Raw genomic sequence first — 24,718 nt, 5'->3', positions numbered from 1 at the left:
TCTCAGTGTCTTTCTTATTTCTTGTAGTATTATTTTTACAAAGGTTTACTACGCAACCCGGCATTTAAGTTTCAATTATTAGCAAAGTTTAACAGAACATGGGGCGCGTCAACGACATACATTGCTCGAGACTGAATCGAGTACGCCCACTTGGGCGCAGTATTAGTTGCCGCACTTTGCGAGTACGCGTGCGGTACCTAGTTGGAGAACAGCGGAGACCAATATTTAATCTAATTCACACTTATTGCTTAGTTTTAGTGAATGTGCTTAAAATCTGGTAAACTTGTTAGTCAAGATTTGAACCAGTTTTAGTAAACCTAGGTTTATTAAGCTTAGTTTGTAGTCACGGGCGTGCATTGGTTTCGTAGCAAGTGCCTACCACTGTGGATCTAACTAGTAAAATATTGCTTACCGTATTTTGTATCGAGCGTAAGGAAAAATTTTATGTGTTATTTTATGTGTTCAGTAGAAGTTTGGTAATAAAATAACGGAACTAAATCAAACTAAACAAACTTTAACACTAATGCTATATTTATTTAGGTTCATAACGAGTTAGCCACTGCCTTATTGCTGCTAATATGATATGCACGCCCCCATTTTTAGTATTATTTGAAATTATTAAGTTTCCTTCCATTTGATATTGCAAGACGAAATTCACTATGGTACCGTTACCCCTTGATATACGTAGTAAGAATTTAAGGCCCGTATTCAAAAAGGTGTCTCAATTTGTAATACTTGATCAAATATATTTTGTCACTGTATTTATAATTGTGCATAAAAGAACTTCGTTTAAAAAAACCGTCTTCAAAAACTGAAAAGTATAAAATAACTTTGTGAAAATTTTATTTAATACACATCTTATGCAAAACTTTACCCTTAATATTAATAAGATACTATTATTTATATGTGCTACATATTGATAGGTCTTTAGTTATACATACAAATAATAGTATTTTATTAATATTAAAAATAAGAGTTTGCATAAGATGTGTATTAAATTAAATTTAATTGTAATCGGCTCTTCACATCCCAATTTTTTTATGGAATAGGAGGACAAACGAGCGTACGGGTCACCTGTTGTTAAGTGATCACCGCCGCTCACAATCTCTTGCAACAACAGAGGAATCACAGGAGCGTTGCCGGCCTTTAAGGTGTCCCATGTCGTATCGTCCGGCGGAAACACCGCACAAGGAAGTTCATTCCACAGCTTTGTAGTACGTGGAAGAAAGCTCCTTGAAAACCGCACTGTGGAGGACCGCCACACATACAGATGGTGGGGATGATATCCTAACTTTAAATTTATGAAGTCTGTTAAAAAGACAACGATCCACTATAAATTGATCGTTGGACCTTTGACACAAGACTGACAATATTCTATAGGTCAACATTTCGGAATTATTTTCCATATAAATTACGATTTCACAATATTTTATAAATAATAATTTAATAATAATCTTTATTTGCATTTAAATAAGGTCAGTTTTACAATCGGTCTTATTTTATTAAGATTACATTTCTCTAATTCTACCTACAAGGCATGCAAATATATGTAGTATAATATTTTATTTCATACAAAATTGAACCTAACCATTAAGTATTATACACTTAGCTATACAATAATAATTCTAATAAAATTGTAATATTCATGTCAGATTTATATATCGAATTTCCTTAAATTTAAATAGTAATTTATTGAATACAAACAATTTTTATAAGCCGTGATGTAAATCTATTCTTAAGTTTATTACATGTCATGTCTTTTAAATGGTCTTGATAAAGTTACTGTATGTACATGGGCAAATTACTGAATTTGCTAGAAACTTTCATAATCATAATATTTACACCAAGAACAGACATAATATACTTATGCCTAATACTTGGCTAAGTCGATATAGTAAGTCGTTTATGGGGCGATGTATATGCTTTTAAAACTAGATCCCAGAAAATGTTCAAAACAAATGTATTACGAAATTCAAAAGAATTGTTAAAAAACTTTTGTATGGAAAAGGTAACATAAATGATTTTCTTGATGGTACCACAGATTGGGAATTGAGCAACCGCACACAGGCAATTAAATAATAAATTTTATAGTACGATATATATATATATATACATCGTACAGTAAAATATATTTTCATAAAAATATTGTTACAATGTAAATACAAATGCTGCTTCTCGCACCCGTTCTTCTCAGGTCTGAGGCATTCTTTTCAAATGGGTGGTAGTTTTTGACTTTCAATAAGTAATAATATCATATCCTATCACTAGCATTACATATTATAAAACAAAGTCCACTACCGCGTCGGTCTGTCTCGATAAACACTCTCTGTTCACGATAAACTCAAAAACTACTGCACCGATTTTAATGCTGTATTCATCAATGGATAGCGTGGTTCTCGAGGAAGGTTTAAGTATATATTTTGTTAAGATTTAGTATACATTAACGATGTATGTTGGAGGTGTAAAAAAATAAGCCACCTGAGAGCTTTCGACGAAAACGCTGTCTAAACCTTTTCGAGATAATAAAATATTGTATGGTGGAATTTTGTATCTTGCACAGTTCTGCAGAAAATTCCGCTATGGCATATAATATCTATCTCATAATGATGACATTCTTTATCCAATACTTGAAAAAATGCAATTCAAAAGCAGTAATGACAAAGTTGTTTACAGAAACACAATATTAATCCTTATCATTTTATTACTACATAATATTATAAAATCATTCAGAAATACGTTTTTGTTTCATTTTTAACTCAATAACTTTGATTGCACATTTCCAATGGCTTTAGACTACATTATGTCGGGTCAACGAAGAATAAAAATATTTGAATTTGAATTATCAATATTATTCAGGTGTACCAGTCGTTCATTCTCCCCTGGTGGCGCCAGCTACTGTGGACCGTGCTGTTTGCCGGTATGGTCGTCGTCTCCACCGTGGGTAACCTCGTCGTCATCTGGATAGTATTGGCCAACAAACGTATGCGCAGCGTCACCAACTATTTTCTAGGTAAGAAGTTATTATTGTTTTTATGTGAGCCATAGCATCTTTTAATTCAATCTAATTGAGTTTTTATTTAACGAGTAGTGTATAAACCAAGTTATGTATGACGAAGTGAACGATATTCTATCTGACATCGTGCACTGGTTTAGCGCAAATAACCTATTGTTAAAAACAAGAAAACTAAATATATAGAATTTACCGTACCAAATGTCAAAATGCAAGTGGTCTGTTAAACGGAGAGGTGATAAAACCGATGTGATCTGCTATATTTCTTGGAATTACTCTAGATTCTGAATTACAATGGGGCCCCCATACTGAAGGATTAGCGAACAGACTTAGTTCTGCAGCATACGTGGTTAAAAAGAATAGATAATTAACTGACATAGATACGGCGCGACTAGTCTAGTTTAGTTATTTTCATAATATTATGTCCTATGGTATATTACTATGGGGTAACGCTTCCGATATTAATACAATATTTGTGCTGCAGAAGAGGGCTTTTCGCGCTATTTATAACAGGTCCTAAAGAATCATTGATAGCAAAATATAAAGAAATTAAAATCTTGCCTGTTCTCAATATATTATGGATAATGTAATATATGTACATAGTGCATGATAATGTAATGTATACTGTCTTACCCATAATATTAATAACAGGAACAGACATAAACTTATAATGCCTACTACTCGGCTAAGTCGAGTAAGGAAGTCTTTTGTGGGGCGATGTATTTTAGTAGTTTTTCGACTTTCAATAAGTGATGTCACATCCTATTTTGAATAAAAATATTTGAATTTGAATAGAGATGGAGCGATGACATAGTAGAAAGAGCAGGAAAGTTATGGATAAGAATTGCAAGAGTCAGGAACGAGTGGAAATGGAGGAGGCTTTTACTGCTAAAGTAACCGCCATATTATGCAAAACAAAAAATGTTACCATAATAATACTTTTATTTAAACAATAAAATAATAACACATACTTACTCATAAATAAAATTCATAAGAAAATATCTAATTGTACATCTGTAAGGCTAAAATAAGGCTCTAATTAAATAAAAATTAAAAGTGGAGGGTTATAATGTGTAACACACATAAGTATTATGTAATAAATATTTTTTTCAGATAAAGACCTAATTAAGAAATCTTTTTCTTATGTTTCAATAAATAAATGCTTCAATTCACTCACGTATCGACTCCTAATTACTGAATTCACATCCTAATGAGTAGAACGGATGTTATGTTTTCGCCAATTATTATATTCCCGATGCCCTTGGCTTTTATACAATGATAAAACGATAATATTTTTATGAATTTGACTCATTGAAAGACAATGATAAACACTATGAAAAGAGAATACATTTCTTAAAAAATTTAACAAAAAAACAACCGACTTCAAAAACACTATTCAACACAAAAAAATAGATATGATATGCACTAAAAAGTATAAAAGTAATTGCGTATTTTTATACCATGTCATTAATTAATCTAATTCTAGTTATTGTTTTGTAATTTTTTTTCTAGTTTGTGGTTTTTAGTGAATTTTAAGTATACTAACTAACAATTTGTCTAAATATGTGTAGATATACAAAATTTTTCAATGCAGCAATGAACGTAAGCGCTTTGCAATTTGATAACAGACAGTTAGAAATTCTGCCACACATCGCACCCTTACTGTAAGTCGTTAGGGAGTCCCATTGATCATCATATTCGACTACGACAATTACTTGACCATAACTATGTTATGATAGATGACTTAAATATCTGGATAGCATAAAAAAGATTCAGCAGAGTATCGTTAATTTGCTCCTAAGAATTGAAGAGTTCCGTTACTTTGTCATGGATTCCGTAATCAGAACCTAACCAAACTCTCACCAAACTATCTTTGAAGTGTATCCTTTCCAATAAAGAATTAGAAGCATTATCAAAATTGGTTCACCCAGTCAAAACATAAAAAAAGATACAGACGAATTGAGAACCTCCTCCTTTTTTGAAGTCGGTTAAAAAGTACATTTTTCTAGCAGGAAATTTGAAAGTTTTAAGCATTTGTGTTAAAAGATTACTCGAAAAGATTTTGCTTTTTAATATTAATGCTATCGTTGTAGTTTCAATAATCTAATGTATACTATTGTAACAGTTTAAGAGCAACTTTACTGTCTATATTACGTTAAGGAATTGAGGGTGAAATAAATATGGACCTCTCTGGCTGGGGACCGAGCCAATGGCCTTGAGGATATGAGCAGAGCTAGGTTACCTCTCCCGTTCAAGATCGCCATAGTTTTAATTCTGAAATAGAAGCATTTTTAATTTATTACAAACATGATACAATTTTCTTTACAAAATTAACTAAACTATGTCATGTTAAATAGTATTTGTGTACAATTAATAAATTTTCGTACAATTTTTATCTAGATTGAATGATTAGCATGGCTCCAACTGTAAAAGTTGGGGGTATTTTGGTGATTTTTTTTCGCACTGTGTATAAAAAATAGAAATGTTGTGAAAAAATGTATTTTCTTCTCATATTCTGTAGATATACAATTATTTTTTGTAAAAATATAAGCTTTAAGCTCTAAGATTTCAACTATGCGCTATTTTGGCGATTTTTTGGGAAAGCAAACTTAAAGTAAAACATTACACGAAATGATTTTGTTTGTTAATGTTATTGCTTTCGTTGTAGTTTCAATAATCTAATAGATAGTTTGTATCAATTTAGGAGGAAGTTTACTGTCTATATTACGTTAAGAAATTGAGAGTGAAATAAATGTGGACACATATTATTTGAAGAAACAGGCGTTCGTCTACAAAGTGGTTTTCAAGAAACTTTTCCAAGTACTTCCAAACTAAGGAATGAGTTTCCTTGTGCGAAATTTCCAGGGCGACATGACATGGGTATACCATTTTAAAAAGCTGGCAACGCTCCTGTAATTATAATTATCCTCTGGTTTTGCAAGAGAATGTGGGCGGCGGTGATCACTTAACATCAGGTGACCCGTATGCGCGTTTGTCCTCCTATTCATAAAATAAAAAAATTGACTGAGGATTATTTTAAGAAGTGAAATATTAAATAATCATCCTTAAATTTTATCAATATCCAATCAAACTTTAGAAATCCGATGTACGTGAGCAATTTCTTAGCCAAAATTCTAGGTTTTACGGTTTTATGTACATCTAATGATACAATTAAACTGTGATTTAGTGTTTTATAGAATTTTGTAAGACTAAATATGCGACTTCAAGTCTTTACTAATTCTTGGAAAAAGTATTTTTTGACGAGCAGGACGTTCAGCTAATGGTTTATTAACAGGCTCTACCTATAACAACGCAGTGCCGCTCAGGATTTTTGAAAACCTCAAAAATTCTGAGCAGCACTACAATTGTGCTCGTCACGTTGAGACGAGATAAGATGTTGAATCTCATTTCCCCAAAAATATCACTAGCTACGGGCGCCCTTCAGACCGATACACAATAATGCTTAAACATTACTGCTTCACGGCAGATAAAGGCGCCGTTATAGTACCTATAATCTAGCCGGAATCCTGTGCAAAAAAGCGTCCCCCTGGTAAATGCCCATAGTCGCCTTTTAGGACACACTTGGGCGTGGGACTTCAATATTATTTTTATGCCTCGGGGAAGCACCGAGCAAAATTCTGCCAATGATGTGACTCTACAGTTGACTTAGGGACAGATTGACTAGTTTAGTATACAGCGGATGAACAATGGAGTAGGGTTCAATGACTCAGATAGCTAGCCCTATGCTCTTTTAACTTCCTTTTAGACAAATACGTTCATGGAGACGCTGATACCAACAACGTCCAAACCTTAAAAGCTACAAACTGTTGAGTGAAGCGATACTACGATACGAAGAACATTCGCCTGGTCAGCTAAAGAAACACTTTATCTGAATTATCATTGTATTTGTTAGATGCGATTACTAATTATGACAGTTATCACGACCGTCATATTCACGAAGCAATCTTACAAAAACAATTAATTTAATGTCCAAAGGTGTAAAGCAATGTAAGCATCCAATAAAGGATAATTTATATTTATACAATTTATTATTGATTAGTTTCTACGAAATATTTGATACTCAAAACACTTTTAACTTTGATCATAAGCTACCACCATAACTTATTTTACTTTTATTAAACGCAGACTCGTGTCGAAGGCTTATTACTATATAAAATATGTTTACGTAAACGACATTACAATATGGAATTAAACAGTATTATAGTTGTTTATTTTTATAAATTTTATGGCTCAAACTTGTATTATTTTACTAGATTACGTTATTTTTAAATTAATATAATATGGTATACACATTGTTTTATATTTTTTTTTAGACACTTTTGTGAAATCTGCATGTATTTAAATTGTATTTTTAGTGAATGACGTTGACGAGCAATCTATTTGATTTTATGTCAATATATCAACTTTTGACTTTGACATTGAATTATACTAGTCAGCCAGCGGGCGCGACGTATTTTATTTTCTATTTCAATAACCACGGACCAGTAAAAAAAGAAGGACTCCGCGCCGTGATATTAGCAAGTGAAGCACCGCTATGATAGTGTGTATGCGGTTACGGGGAATACTAGTTACACAATTTTTTCTCCCTTAAATAATCATATATGGCCACAAATACTTATATAGTATCGATTTTAACACTTATTCACAACGCACGACAGCATTTTTAAAATATTTTATTGAGATGCAAACTGATTTATCACAGACGAAGACAAATCACATAATGGCCGCCTATCGGCCTGTAGTAGTGTAAGTGTGTGCGTGGGGCTATGTGTTTACACGTTAAATTGCTTGTTTTGGTGCTACACTGTAATGTAAGGTGACATGGAGACCTTATTTTTTTACTAGTCCGTACGCTCAACCTTGTATTATTTAACTAGATTACATTATTTTTAAATTAATAAATGGTCTACACACAGTTTTATTTTTTTTGTAGACACCTTTGTGAAATCTGCATGTATTTAAATTGTATTTTTAGTGATTAATATTGTCGAAGAATCTATTTGATTTTATGTCAATACATAAATTTTTGACTTTGACTTTGAATTAAGTCAACCAGTCAGCGCGGCGTATTTTCTATTTCAATAACCAGTTGTTCTTTGTTCCAGTGAATCTCTCGATAGCAGACACCATGATGTCAACACTAAACGTCACATTCAACTTTACCTACATGCTGTACTCCGATTGGCCCTTTGGAGACTTCTACTGCAGATTCTGTCAGTTTGTCGCTGTACTGAGCATATCAGCTTCCGTTTTCACACTCATGGCTATAAGCATTGATCGGTAAGTCTTTAACTATTTATGAAAAATGGGACGAGACGAGCAGGACGTTCAGCTGATAATTATATGCCTGCCCATTACAATGCAGTGCCGCTCAGGATTCTTGAAAAACACAAAAATTGTGAGCGACGCTACAATAATTGTACGCGCAATTATTTCGCTCGTCACCTTGAGACATAAGATTTTAAGTCTCATTTGCCCATTAATTTCACTAGCTACGGCGCCCTTCAGACCGAAACACAGTAATGGTAACAGATTACTGCTTTACGGCAGAAATAGGCGTCGCTGTGGCATATGGAAGCAGATTATGGAATCTAGCCGGCATCCTGTGCAAAGGAGCCTGCCACTGGTAAAGTGAAGTGGTAAAGGGAGATGAGAGATGGCACTTTTGGCAGATGATGATGGATGGCATTTTTAAAGTGAAACTTTTATTAAATCGCCTCAAATTTTTCCTATTTTTCCCATGCCCATCTATCGCATGTCGCATTACAATCGGCCGGTGAAGTTGTATCATTAATGTCAACTACTGCCTTCAAGTCAGTCCGCACCGTCTAAGGCGCAAGATTTAAGCTCTGGTTCCCGAGAGGGACAGTAGGTTCAATCCCCAAACCTGACAAAGGTTTTTTACTACATTTTATTTTATGTTATAAATATTTAAACCATACTATATAAATTTGTTCTGTTGTTCTATGCTGATATTAATATGTTATTTTGTGAAAAAAAGTTTCACTTGCATCGTGGTTTCAGAAAACCACACAATTGATTTTTTTTTACGGTTACTTTGTTGATATGTGTCGTGTACGATTGAATTTTGTTTGCAAATTGCGATTTAATATACTAGCTTATACAAATAAAGCATGCAAGAGAAAAGATATCTCTAAAAGAGATACAGCAAAAAAGAAATTAACTACGTTTAAAAAACCGACTAAAAATTAAAAAGTATAAAATAACTTCCACCTATTCATTATCAACAAATAAATTTAAATGTTTGTATCACCATAAATAACATAAATCATAAATAAATAAAAAATGCCTCTGTCGTAAATCCTACTACTCCACAGCTGAATACTTAAGTGATCGGACAGCCTGGGACTAGACTATGATTATTTTATAGCAATAACAATAACAGTACAATATTGTATATTCTATTAAAAAGAGTGCAAAAAAAGATTGCTGGTGGAGTTTCTTGCGCCGCTTCTTCTCTCTCAGAGCGCCATTTGTTTCCGAAGCGGTAGTAGTATCTAGTATATTAGAACTGACATCAAAAAGAATTCTAAAGGAATCAATTTTGAGAAAATAAATGCCCTTTATGCCTTTTTATCAACGGTTATTAGGTTTGGAAAAGAGGTGTTATATATTAATTCTTTATTAAGTTATTTTATACTTTTTAGTTTTTGAAGTCGGGTTTTTTTAAACGTATTTTTGTTTAAACAATTTGTTATGTTTTTAAAGTGATAATCATCACTTCTAGGATTAATACACAAGTAAAATTTGAAAAACAAAATTTTATGAACGATGCGGGACTCGAACCCTAGAAGTGAGGGTTCTCACTTTAAAAACATAACAAATTGTTTAGATTTACAAGAGCGACATCTCAAGTCAATTTCCTGATATGCAAATATTGGTGTTAGGCAGGGTATCATCTGTTCATCTATTTGTGTCTTTACTCCCAGAAGTGATTGTTATCACTTTAATTGTGTAGATTAGCAAGAACGACATATCAAGTAAATTTCCTAATATGCAAATATTGTGGTTGAGCAGGTTATCAACTGTAAAATAGATCCTGTAGATGAAGCCGCAACCTGAGAGTTGTACAAGGCATACAAGATTTATCAACGATATGTCACTCGAACGGTTGGCTCAGTTGGAAGAGGGCTCGCACTTATGACTTTAAAACATAACAAATTTCCTGGCGGTCGTCTATACGTTAGAATATTCTAAGTCTATGGTTTGAGCACCTTATTTTTGAGTCTTGAATTTATTTACTAGGATTTACAAAAATCACACAAAATGATTTGGTATAAAGTATACAAAAAAAGGATTGTGTGGTTTTATGAAACCACGGTAAAAGTGAAACGTTTTATCACATTATAGATATTTAACTAAAAATTTATGGAATAATATTCCATTAATAAAAATCGCTTAATCAATCTTAGTTTTATACTTGAATAATTTGAATGATAATGGGATATAATTAAAACTAAGTCTCCAACTAATATTTTTATTGAACTCTGTGTCTTAGCCCTGGTTAAAAATATTGATTAAAAATGATGAAATTTGAATACTTTCAATTCTTTTTCATGTTTATATATTTTTTTTTTATGGAATAGGAGGACAAACGAGCGTACGGGTCACCTGTTGTTAATTGATCACCGCCGCCCACACTCTCTTGCAAAACCAGAGGAATCACAGGAGCGTTACCGGCCTTTAAGGAAGGTGTACGCACTTTTTTTGAAGGTACCCATGTCGTATCGTCCCGGAAACACCGCACAAGGAAGTTCATTCCACAGCTTTGTAGTACGTGGAAGAAAACTCCTTGTAAACCGCACTGTGGAGGACCGCCACACTTCACTTTAATTATACAATAAAATATAATTGTGATTGTGGCATCCATACCATTAGCCACAATCTACTACAAAAAAATATTTAGATATTACATAGCTGACCGAGCGCTAAACATGGTACCTTTAAATCAAATCAAATCAAAATCAGTTTATTCACGTAGGTCACGGAAATGACACTTATGGATGACAAAAAAAAACTCTTATTGAATCTACCGCTACTTCGTAAAGGGTTGAGCTAATGAGAAGAAGTAGCAAGAAACTCATTGCCACTCTTTTATATCAAGATTTACATTTAAGTACATCGATTTACAAATAATTTCAAATTACAATATAATATGTAAAATGATGCAACAGACACACTCAAACGTCAAATAGTTAATGTCTTACACGAGTAAGTCGTAATAATACAAAATATATGTAACCACTGAGTATAATTTTAAGATTTTAAGCTAAATTTCCCTTGTTAAGTTAATTTGGAGTCCCTAAAACAATCCATACGATAGGCAGTAAGGAATTCTCCCAAGGAAAGAGTGCCTGCTTCTATTGATAACTGGCCTCAACGTTTAAAGGACTGTATTGCGGCCAATGGAGACCAATTCGAATCAGTTTTTTTTATTTTAAACTGTTTTATATTTATATATTTAACTAACACACTGTAAAAGTAATAAATGTTATTTGTAATAGAAAATTTATTTTTTCTTTGTTTCAATTTTTATGGCAAGACTATAGGTATATTGAATAATTCTTTTAGAAAGATTAATTAATTAATAAAGCGCAGCTTTTGTTAAGTTGTTTTAAAAGCTCGCTAGCCGCTTCACTTACCAAAGGAAACCTGTGCGGTTGACACTTTTCAATTTTCTCCTCCTCCATAGATATAATTTAATATTCTTTTATCAAAGTAAGTTTTGTTCTATCTTGATCATATGTGAGTCCTCTTCGTGAATGAAAATTAATTAATATTAAAGTCTTTTTAAGTTGAGCCACGAGTAAAAATATGTGGCCTCGTGTAGAGGCGAAACACGTGTCGAATTGTTTTAAAAACAAATATTGGCGGAATTCACACTAAAATCATTTGTATATGTTTTTACTTATTAATTTACATTTTTTAACTTACCTACTTGTGTAAGGCATTTAGTAATTGACGTTTGAGTGTTTTTGTTGCATATATAGTAATTTAAATGATTTGTAAATTTAATTGAAAATAAGAACTTTTAATATCATTCCGTTTTGAAAAGAGCAACCTTAGAGTTTCTTGTTCGATCTTCTCTAAGGAAATCTGCCTTCCAATCGAGTTGTATGAAAAAATGACTTAATTCAAGTGTGATGCAATTTACCTACGAAATAAAATGTTTTTGATTTGATTTGATTTGAAAATACTTTAAATCAAGTACTTAATTTAAATTAGTATAATGTTTTAAATTTATATTATTTGGACGGCTAAGGTGCATGGTTATAGCCAGCTTTTATATTAATATAACAACAAATTATGAAACAAGAAATGTTTTTTGAGGTAAGAGAAAGAGAATTATGGAGTAGAGACGACACACTTTAAATAATTTTATATTATCTTTATTAAAGGAGACATAATAATGTTAACATGTTATCTGTTAGTTTTTTGTCTTTTGTTTCTTTTTTGTATGTAACCTAATTTCGGATTTTTATATTATTTACTTACCGGCATCTATTGTAGGTGCAATAGATGTCCGTGTATTAACTTCACAACCAAATCAATATCAGTGGGAGACTCCTTTGCACCGAATGCCGGCTAGATTATGGGTACCATAACGGCGCCTATTTCTGCCGTCAAACAGTAATGTGTAAGCATTACTGTGTTTCGGTCTGAAGGGCGCCGTAGCCAGTTAAATTACTGGGCAAATGAGACTTTACAACTTATAATAATAATAATAATAATCATTTATTTCAGGCATAACCCATAGAAAATACAAATTAAAACAAAATTACAATTAAATTACCACTAAATCCAATTAACTAAACATAAAAAAAAAATTAAATTAAATAAATTACAATTACTTACTTATATTAAATAGCTTATTTTCTATTTTTATTAAGATGGATGTCCATCCATCTTTTGAAAATATCAGAATTCCGTTGGGGGAGCGTCTCATTCGATCCCAAAAAGAAGCAATTCTTGTGCGAATTATTGCGAAGAAGTCGGGCACTCTCGCTCTCGCAAACATACTTGCAGCACTGCAATACCTTGGAAGTTTCATAAGAGCTCGATAGGAATCATTATATACATTATATTCTTATATCTCAAGGTGACTAGCGCAATTGTAGTAGCGCTCAGAATTTTTGGGTTTTCAATAATCCTGAGCGGCCCTGCATTATAATGGGCAGGGCGTATCAATACCATCAGCTGAACGTCCTGCTCGTCTCGTCCCTTGTTTTCATAAAAAAAAAACAAAATCAATGAGCATTATATACCTAAACGTTTTACTTAGTAGAATGCGGATAGCGTATCTGACTACATTTTTTTCTTATCACTTTGGTAATTCTTTATTTGTAATCTATTATTTCTAGTTGTCTGGTATTAAAAAAAAATACCCGTGAAATTATATCTTTCGGTGTCGGTATCTTTATATTGTGTTGATTTAAAAGCTTGACTTTATTTGAACTTCAAACAGCGCAGTCATACCTGTTTTATTTTAATTTCAGTTTGATTCCTCTTCAATTTCGTTAATTCATAATTTATTCGTTATTCTTCTAACTTACAACATGAAGGAATTTTTTTATGATAATGTCTAGAAAATTTTGTTTACTTATATCCTATAAGTGAAATTGAATGTATTTAGTGAACGATTTCAATGTGTTTACATATACTGTGCATTATTGAAATAGTTCTTTTTATTAATATATAGTTCAAATTTAATTAAAAATAAAGTGAAATTAATAATATAATTGTTTTTAAACATTGTACTAAAACATTCAGTTCTATCGGCAGTCTCTTCAAGCGCCAATTTTATTTTTTTTAACTTGTTATAGTTACGTGGCCATAATGAGTCCACTGCGACCTCGGCTCGGTAAACGGGCAACTCTTGGGATCGCAGCCATCATCTGGGTCGGCAGCTGTATCATCAGTAGCCCCAACTTCCTATACTTCACTACTGAAGTGGACTTACAGGCAGACGGAAGTTTGAGGTAAATATTTATAGCATACGTAGCTATAATCTATACTAATATATAAAGCTGCAGTGTTTGTTTGTTTGTTTGTATGTTTGTTTGAACGCGCTAATCTCTGGTACTACTGGTCCGATTTGAATGATTCTTTCAGTGTTGGGTAGTCCATTTATCGAGGAAGGCTATAGGCTATGTTTTTTTTTTTTTCAAAATTAGGGATCCGTAATAAAATTGCTATTTTGTAACACAAGGTGTAAAATCGAAAACCTATTTTTGCGTGCGCTGCAAAACTATTGACAATAGATCAAAATGATGCACAGGCTATAATATGGGCAATATTTTATTACTTATAAAACTATCGCGTGAATTATACTTTATATAGCAAAACAACGTTTGCCGGGTCAGCTAGTATAAATATAATAATGTAGGATTTTTTCTGGAGAGGAGAAAAATACATTAACGTATTGAAGACCCCGAAACGGGGTATATATACCATATGTCGGACTCGGGTCTCACCCCGACACCCTATGATACCCCCTACCGACTAAAACCCTCCTCTATGCTGTCAGCCCTCAAGGCTTTTACAGCGATATAGGACGTGGGCCGTGGAGGCCGCAAAGACTACGCAACAACAGTCGCGGGGCGGCTCCTAAGGAGACTCGAACCTCGAACCAGCTGTGTGCTTGTGGGAATCTAGGAAATAAAATGAAAAGGGGCTTTTTTAATACCACAAAAAATTTACAAACAAGCTTACATCTAAATAATTACTGTTATATTAAGTAGAAAAATGTTACAAAACTCGAAAAGCAACCAAATCTATGTTTCTAATAATAAATTACGAACAATGACACAGTGGCTAATATTCAAACAGTAATCGGGCAGAGTAACGCCCTAACTAGTCAACGGTTGAAGCAAATGTATGTCGACAGTCTAGCGAAACTCTCTAAGAAAAAAAAAGCGATTGTATGAACTTGATTGTATGAAATGTGCTGTCATTGATATATTGACAGATGACGGCTATAATCTTGTAAAAAACGAAGATAGCCGAAATCCACTACGTTTTATGCAACTGTTCGGTATCAAACTTAGCCGGATTATACTTCGTGGCCAATCCCCATACTGTAATTATTAATATTTTAAACTTATGTCAAATCACTGCACGCTTCATACCATGCTAAATTACAATTTTTACTTAGGCAGTCGCGCCTCTAATTACGTAGTATTTACATCCTCTTTGGATGAGATAATCATGATCAGAGCGGAATTGCTTAGAAATATTACTTAGATTATGTGCAGTCTTAATTCAGCCACAAAGTAGTGCTCTTTTATTGCTGTTTTCCAGAAGGGGATGGGTGAGAACGTTGTTATAATTCGCCAGATGTCTAGTGCACAGTAACAATAAATAGGATCTCTGAGACTGCGGACTGTATCTACGCAAGACGTGTTTGCGTAGATACATTCCGCATTCTTTAATCTAATATTTATATATAGTATTTTAAATGTAACGTTGAGCGTGAACTGTCTTCTTCGTAATTGTATATTTATTCCCATTTAACAATACATTCGACTTCTTACAATCTATTAGTAAGTTTCGCTAGATGATGCCATTGTCATTCATTAATATCTTGTAACCACTTATTTTTTTTTGTTTATACAAATGCTTGATTTGTTTTTTAAAAAATAAAGCAGTCTATATAAGTTTGAGCAGTTACCTCTATTAATAATAGATTTCAGTAAATCCATCAATAAGTTCAAATTCAAAGACGGATAAAACAAAAGATTCAGAGTATATAAATAGCGTATCATTTAAAGCCGTTTTCAATAACCTATATATCCATAGTTTAACTTACTAGAAGTAGACAAATCTATCCATTTACGCTTACTTAAATTTCAGTAACCTATTGACAGATAGCATTGCACTGTAACAAATAATATAACTATATTGGACATAACTATGGATACTTAAGATCTTGTCATTAAACAGTGATAGCAATATATCCGTAACTAGAGATACGTTATTGAAAACGGCCGTTAGATGGTGACAAGTCATAGACAAGAATCAAAAGACAGTGATTCCAATTGAATCTTTACAATTCTATTTTGCGTTTTCAACCAATTTGACAACCAGTGCACGTACAAAATTTATTCACAAGAAATTCTTAAGGACCTCAATTGTACGAGTTTTGTATAAAATATTTTATGCTTTCATATCATTCTAGCGAGCTCTACGCCGACACGTATCTGCCAAATATTAGAATTATTAATTAGTATTAATTAATTACCGTGGCCATCGGCCATTACACAAGATAATAGAAATTGACACAAGTTTGAATTCTTAAAACATATGAGTACAAAACAACTCTTTTAATAGCCTGAATTTTATTTTTTACTATCATATATGACAGTACAAGAATATAGTTACATACTTAATTTTATAAAAGTGAAACTTTTATTACATCGTCTCAAACTTTTTCGTCTGTGTGTTGCATGTCGCGTGACGGCCGGGCGGCGCCATTAGTTCGCAGCAGCTGACCGTGTAGTGTATAGACTATTACTCATTTGTGCCAGTGCTCCACGCTATTTTGTTTGTTTTTGTTAGTGTTTAATGTAAATATTGTTTGTCAGTGTTTAATGTAAATATTGTTTGTCAGTGTTTAATGTAAATATTGTTTGTCAGAGTTTAATGTAAATGTTGTTATTTATTATTTCCCATTATCATTCCAATTTACCAAGTATAAAATTAAGATTGATAAAGCGAAGCGAGCCCTATGCCAGTTCCGGCTACCGTTTTTCGCTCCTGTAACCAACATATTATGTTAATCTTATTTCGAGGAAGATTGCTATGGCAAACTAACCGAGCGTGGTGACGGACAGACAGATAGACAGACAGATAGCCAGACGGACGGACAGTGTAGTCTTAGTAATAGTGTCCCGTTCTTACCCTTTGCGTACGGCACCCTAAAAAAATTTGAGGGGGGCACTTCATGCCTAAATGTAACCAAATGTCAAAAAAAATCTATTTAACCCCCTATTTTTTATAGCTCAAAAAAAGAGTTTCTCCGTACACTCTTTGCACCCCTATTTAGCTTCTGCCTGCGACTCCGTCCGCGTGGAACTCGTTTAAATATCGTATCCATACAAACCTCCACCCCCCCATTTCATCCCCTTAGGAGATGATTTCCAGGATAAAAACTATCCTTTGTCCTTCCCCGGGTCTCAAACTATCTTTATACCATTTCATCTAAATCGGTTCATACAAACTTTGCACTCCTTTTTAACCCCTTTAGGGGTGAATTTTTTTCAAAACGCTGAAAGTCATTTTCTTGTATTGTAATAAGGAGTCCATACGCAAAGTTTCAAGTCTCTTTCTTAAAATTTTACTCCATGCCCATACAAACTTTCAACCCCCTTTTTACCCCCTTAAGGGTGGAATTTTCAAAAATCCCTAACTAACGTTATGTAAACTACCTGTTGTGAAAAAATCAGCTTTCTAGGTTGAACGGTTTGGGCTGGGCGTTGATTTAAGTGAGTGAGTCAGTCAGTCAGTAAGGACTTTTACGTTTATATATATAGATTTTAATTCAATATGTTGATTCTCATATAATATCCTTACTAATATTATTAATGCTGTAATAAATTTAAAGTTATCTTCACTATATAAGTTGTTATTTAATAATTATGAAATAATGCTCATTTATTGGAATACATAAATTTTCATAGTAATTAAAATAATTTTTAAAATGATGAAGATATAATAATTATTAACTTCTTTTTAAACTCTCTCTCAACCTTTTCCGAAGTAGTGGTAAATGATAAATTGTATTACTTTCACCATTCATAAGTTTCATTTTAGTCTATTTAAGCAAAATGATCGACTCAAAATAGAAAGCCTAAAGAAGTACAGTTAAAATAAGATTACTCCATAAACAAGCATGCTCTAAATTTATCTCCGAAAATAGAGCGAACTGTAATTTATTAAATTTATGTTCTTTGATCGAATTATTATCAAGTAGGCACGAACCAGCTTCGTGAACAGCGTAACCCATTTATTGTTCTAATTTTAATAACGAAATAATATTGTATTTTCTAAAAATTATACTGTCAATGTTGTTGTGCTACTTTTAAGAGAATATTTTTAGGATGGTTCTCATATTTTTTGAAGTGAAAACGTCTTTAGCAGCGTTGAATACTTTTCTTGGAATGGGTTAGAGTTAAACTAGCCTAATATACCAACACCTTGCTCGAAAACCACGTTATCCACTGGTGAAAACAGCATGAAAATCGGTGGAGTAGATTTTGAGTTTATCGCGAACAGTCAGGGCGACAGACACGGCAGAGAACTTTGTTTTATAATATGTACTGATCACCTATATATTTACATATATGTAGGTAAAAATTTAATATTGAAACCTTTTTCTTGTTGCTTCCTAAATAGTATGTATAATGGTAATAATGATAACCTGGGAATTAAACGTTGACTGCTTGTCATAAAAAATATCTGAACGAGAAAAGTTTTCATTATATCTAAGCATAACACTATAGGATTGGTCTCCGCTGCGCTCAAACTAGATATTGCAGGCGTACTGGTAAAGTGCTGTAACTAATACGCTCAAGTGTTCGTACTCGAGCCCGTCTCGAACAATGTGTGACGTTGACGTGCCACATGTTCTGTTAAACTTTGCTAATAATTGAAACTAAAAAGCTGGGTTGCGTAGTAAGACTTTGTAAAAATAATACTAGAATACACTGGGATCACATATCATCAGTAGGTATTTTTATTTTAATAATTTCAATTTAAAATAAAACGAAGCGTATGTTACTAAATTTGAAAGATTCCATTGAGTGTCAAGATATCACGCACACAAGCATCTAATAGTTGCCGTAATAAAAAAGCTATTGTTCTTAGGTAATCCGATATCTAGTTGGAGCGGATACCAATCCTTAATCTAAGTATAATACATTCTACGAATGGTTTATTTTGAAAAATGATTATTAGAAAGGTTGTGTAAAAGACTCTATTTTTCAGGCGGGTGTGTTATTCTGACTGGCCTGATGGAATTACAACAAGATCTCAACTAGAATATATGTAAGTCTTAGAGATTTAAGATTAAGATTTTACTAGTGACGACCAGCTCGTCTCTCGCGTCTTATGCCCGTGTATGCATGGCTGGTAATGTAAACAAACATTAAGAGAAAAATTTAAAGAAATTAACATATTGACTGTTGCTTCTCAATATATTATTGATAATGTTCTTTATTAACATTAAGGAATTTGCTAGAAACTGTGACATTCATAATGTTAACACGAGGAACAAACAAACTTGTTATCGCCTACAACTCGGTTGGGTCGAGTAAGTATGTCTTTTATTGGCCGACGTATATGCTTCTACAATATGATCCCAGAAAATGTACAAAACAAATGTGTTACGAAATTTAAAAGAATTGGTAAAAACGTTAGTGTGGGAAAGGTTACTATAGCATAAACGATTTTCTTAATGACATCACAGACTGGGAATGAAGCGAACATCCTCACGTTCTTTAATTATAAATGTTTATTGTACCATATCTATAAAAATATTTGAATTTGAGTGAAAAACAATTTGTTCACAATGACCATTGTTGGCACGTTCTAGTAAACAAACCTCATTGTGCAAATTAAATTTGTAACCAAAATTTATGAAGGATGCGGGCCTCGTACCCGCGCCTCTCAGGTTCCATCCGAGCTCTTACCAACCGAGCGAACGTAATGAACGTATGGATCGTAAGTCTTGTTCAACTCTCAGGTTGTAGCTCCGTCTACAGGATCTACTTTACAGTTGATAACCTGCTCAACCCAAATAATTGCATACTAGGAAATAATGTAATATATGGATATATTTTATCGGGACACCACGGTGGCGCAATCAGTCTACCAACAAAATATGTACAGCTCTATAGGGAGCTACTCACCTAGTGTCAGTTTAGTTGCGCAACCGTGGCGCGACCAGCTCGGATGCGTCATAGCTCTAGTGTCTGTATGGTTTCTAGTTGGGTAGCTTACAACCAATCGCGCCATCGTGATGTCCCAGTGAAATATTGCCCTCCCATACGCTCCAGTGCACAAATGTGCACGGCAAGCGTTTCTATGGTCCTACGCTGCAAAGGCAGCGGTCAAAAAACTGCCAATATCTACGTATCCCTAGACAAAAACATCAGAGATAATTTTTTACTGGGTGTATTATTAATTCGCTCTTGGTTCTAAGAGCCATAAAACAAACCGCAACGCTTTTGAAGATAAAATATATTAGTATTTATTTGGCTTTAGCTATCGGCGGCCATTTTTGTTTAGCATGCAACGGGAACATTATTTTATGAATTTTTATTAGAAAAAAAAATTGTTTATTGAAAGAAATCATAAGATCATATTATAGCGTGTCTACTATGGAAAAAAATAATACAAAAAAATCAATAGCAATATTTTTGTTTTGACGCGTTTAGCAAAATAGTCACGATTTCTCGTACAACTCTGAAAGAGCGGCGAAATCACAGCACGAAATGTATCATAAATTGGTATATCAGAGGTTAATCATTAAAATCGTATTTATCGCAGAATTATCTTTAGTAAAATAATAATAACTAACGTATTTATATGTTCCAGGTATAACATAATATATATGCTCCTAACATACTTTTTACCAATAATGTCGATGACATATACATACGCCAAAGTTGGAAGAGAGCTATGGGGATCAAAATCTATTGGAGAATGCACACAGAGACAGTTGGAAAACGTCAAAAGCAAGCGAAGGGTAATTCTACATCCATATTATTCGTTTGTTCATTTGTTAATTTTGCACGCCTTACGGCCGTTTGCAATATGCTATCTACAGATAGAGATAAATTAATGCCTTCTACTGTCAGTAATTAGCTGTCAATAATCTGAAGCTGTCCCAATATACTCGATAAGTCACTCTTATCGCCAGTTAGCTGTTACAATTTCGATACAAACTTCTATTCCTGGTAAGCAATACGTCGTCCTATTGACAAACAGCGTGTACTAATAAGATGAGTTACCGTCGATAAGTTTATTGGGACAGAAAAGTCAACGATAGTTACGATTTTTTATCTCACGTAGGCCACAACCGGAAATAGACTGAATATTGGGAACGGCCGTTGAAACATTAATGGAACAGAACTTCATACTAGAGCACCCAACGCTGCTGCAACGACAGCTTTTTGTCAAAGTGGATGTTATTTGAGGCCAATCATACTGATTTCTACTGGCTTATATTAGAAATTTGAATATTCAAAGAGATATTTTCCATCTACCGGGCGTCGCGTGACGAACAAATTTTTTTATGAAGAGTTCCTAAAGCAATACGAATTTATCACGAACGAAGTTGCGGATAAAAGCAAATTTAAAAATTATATTAATGTTTATTTATAAATATCATAATATTATGAAGTAATTTATATAAATAAACATTCTAACTGTTGCATCTCAATACATTCTCGATTAAGGATGTTCCTAGGCACTTAGCGAATTGCTAGAAAGTGTGATAATCATTAAGGCATTTATTTTCTCAAAATTGTTTCCTTTAGAATTCTATTTTTGTTATTTCTAATATACTAGATATACCTACTACTACCGCTTCAGAAACAAATGGCGCTCTGAAAGAGAAGAAGCGGTGCAAGAAACTCTCCCAGCATTCTTTTGTTTGCGTTATTTTTAATGAAATATACAATATTGTACTTTTATTGCTATCACTGTTAGTGCTACTCGGAATTAGTCGTTAGTTAGTCTCTTGTTGGGTGATGTTCGAGTATATTATGCTTTGACAACATGATCCAAGAAAATTTACAAAAACAAATGTGTTACGCAATTCAAAGGAATTGTTAAAAATCCGTTTATGCGGTAAATAAAGGTTACTAAATATATAAATGACTTTCTTAATGGATACCACAGATAAATTTTTTTAAGCTGAAATTATAATGTGACGAAATTTAATAAAAAAAGAAGTATGCTGAGTTCCCTGCGCCCGTTTTTCTCAGGTCCGAGGCATACTTTTTCGAACGGGTGGTAGTTTATGAGGTCTAATAAGTTATTTGAAGTACTATTTTATAGAAAAATACTTAAATATGAATTTAAAATATAAGGAACCTATAACAATAAAGTTATTTGTATATTAAAAGAATACTTTGGTCTTACGTTTAAGATCATTTGCAATTGTATATTATTAAAAAAATTGTCATAAAACACATTTGTATACAACATATTTTTTAGTACTAAAACTGCTATTTTTAATTTATTTTCGTGATTCCTCATAGTTTTGGATAAGGCCATCCACGCCCTATGGAAAAATTCGCCCTATATTATATTTTTTTCCCTAGGTGGTGAAAATGATGATAGTAGTGGTGGTGATATTTGCTGTTTGCTGGCTGCCATTCCATACATACTTTTTAGTTACATCCTACTACCCGGATGTCGTAAACTACGAACACATTCAGGAGATTTATTTAGGGATATATTGGCTCGCTATGAGCAATTCGATGTACAATCCCATCATTTACTGTTGGATGAACTCCAAGTAAGTTGAAAGTTTTTAAACGATTTAATGTCTATGAGTTAGTTGACCATTATAATCACACATCATTCAATGAAAAAAAAAAGACTAACAATACCAATGATAGATTAAGCAAGTGGTCTGCCAAGGGTCGTAATTTGGACACATTTTCGCTCAAAATGTTTATATATAACACGACATTTTAGTATTGACTTGGTGGTTTTTGATGATGAATATCGATTTTAATTGGTTAAAGTCATATCCGATAGATATATAGGTACATCTTTCGAAAGAGTATCCAAAGGAAGCAATACAACGTCATTACACTCTTAACGTTCAATTAAAATAAAATGACAAAGCTGACAGTAATCACTGCTTTTCTCGGTACAAGGTTTCCGAGCGAGTCATCTAGAGGAATTTAGTACAACAATGGTTCCTTGATATGAAAATGTCTTGAAATGATTTTAAAAAAATCATTGTAAAATTATTTGGCACCAGGAAGCAACTTTGTAATAATAATGAGCAATGTAATTATTTAAATTATATTTTTCCCTTATACATATTATATCGCTGAAAACATTTGCAAAAGTAACAATAAATTAAATGTTGCTGTACATCACATAAAATTATGAATAGTATTTAAATACTCTAATAAACAATATAGGCACATGAACATACATTTATGAAATTGAGAAAGTGTAGGTTAATTAAGAAAGAAAACAAACGATGTTACCTTTTATAGAAAAGTTTCGTCAATAACGAATCCATCATCAGCCGGAAGACGTCCACTGCTGGCCTCCCCGAAAAATTTCCACGACGATCGGTCCTGCGCTGCCCTCATCCAACGTATTCCGGCGATCTTGTTCGAACGTTGGTCCATCTTGTGGGGGACCTACCAACACTGCGTCTTCCGGTACGTGGTCGCTATTCTAGAACTTTGGTTACGGATACGGATCACCTCATTTCTGTTTCGATCTCGCAAGGAAACTCCGAGCATAGCCCTCTCAATTACCCTCAATTACGCATAACATATTGTATTTTACAAAATAATGACTTACTGCGTGTGATTCAGATTCCGAAGAGGATTCAAGCAGTTATTCTGGTGTTGCGGTTTTGGCTATCGCGGAATTGCCAGACACCGAGCATTTGGACCAGACAGATATGATATGTCCATGCGATCTGTTTCACCGAGCCGTAAAAATGGCACAAGTAAGTTACCATCAAATACATTATGTCATTTCCAGCGTGTTAAGAACTATAACTTTAATAAATTCAAAAGTAATACCAAGTTCTTTTCATTTCCATGATCGCTTATTAAAAATTTACTTTATTTCTGCAACTGCTTACCTTTTTGTCTTAACAACACTCTCCATTCTTATTCGTAGGTATATTCAAGACAACATTCGAAACGACAAAGTCACAAAAATTACCATCAAGCTCTCCTCATTTGCTACATGCAAATAAATTACGTAAGGAGACATAAATGGTGGCCAATCCAAACTGTTGGTAATTACTAACATTATAAACATTATTTTATAATAAAATAAATTTGTCGATGTCACACTGGATTGGCTTTTAAGTTTTATAGTAGTTAAGCAATGCCCAGCTGATATAAGCTATACCTCTTTAGGCTTGTATGTTCTCCTGCTTCGTTACTTACTTTGCGCCTATTATATTTTAAGTTATAAGCATTCTTACACTTTTTTGTCTTTTAAGTTTAATTGCCTGTTTTTTTTCTGGAATTCAAAACTGCACACTAATATAAATGGATTGTTTTAAGGCACTATTCGTATTTCAATGAATAGTACTTCAAATAATACGATGGTAAGCAGCACCTGACAGCGACGATGCACGTCCTCTCTGCACGGCGGCCGCGGAGCGAATAACGTGCGTCAAGGTCGTGTTACTGAAGAACGGACATGGATTTGACTAACATCCCGGAAACAAGCAAATCTCTCCCGCCAGGAACTTTACGGATAGTCGGAAGAATTTTGATTTGAATCAATTTTAAATTATGAACCCAAATTTAAAGTTATTGCAAAAACTATTGAATTTATTGATAAATATACATTATAAATCTGAATATATATACTATTGCATACGAGTACATCAATAATTTCATGATTTTAACTGAAACATTTTTTTCAATTTTTACATGTTAGTAA

The 24,718-nt window shown here is 33.2% G+C and overlaps 1 protein-coding gene across 1 annotated transcript in view; it reads left to right on the top strand.

Annotated features, from left to right (window-relative positions):
- The window catches only part of LOC126979885 (tachykinin-like peptides receptor 99D), a 111,996-nt gene extending 87,960 nt beyond the window's left edge, over window positions 1-24,036 (top strand). Inside the window, exons 3-10 of the mRNA XM_050829460.1 lie at window positions 2,857-3,010; window positions 8,137-8,311; window positions 13,876-14,031; window positions 19,037-19,096; window positions 20,648-20,798; window positions 22,381-22,577; window positions 23,626-23,762; window positions 23,939-24,036. Of these exons, the coding sequence (XP_050685417.1) occupies window positions 2,857-3,010; window positions 8,137-8,311; window positions 13,876-14,031; window positions 19,037-19,096; window positions 20,648-20,798; window positions 22,381-22,577; window positions 23,626-23,762; window positions 23,939-24,036 (1,128 nt within the window). The remainder of the gene's footprint in view (window positions 1-2,856; window positions 3,011-8,136; window positions 8,312-13,875; window positions 14,032-19,036; window positions 19,097-20,647; window positions 20,799-22,380; window positions 22,578-23,625; window positions 23,763-23,938) is intronic.
- The last annotated feature ends 682 nt before the right edge of the window (window positions 24,037-24,718 follow it).

Source organism: Leptidea sinapis, chromosome 1 (assembly GCF_905404315.1).
Source record: "Leptidea sinapis chromosome 1, ilLepSina1.1, whole genome shotgun sequence".
In the NCBI taxonomy this organism is placed as follows: domain Eukaryota; kingdom Metazoa; phylum Arthropoda; class Insecta; order Lepidoptera; family Pieridae; genus Leptidea; species Leptidea sinapis.
Note: the sequence above shows the minus strand (reverse complement) of the source record. Positions and strands in the feature narration are given on the sequence as shown.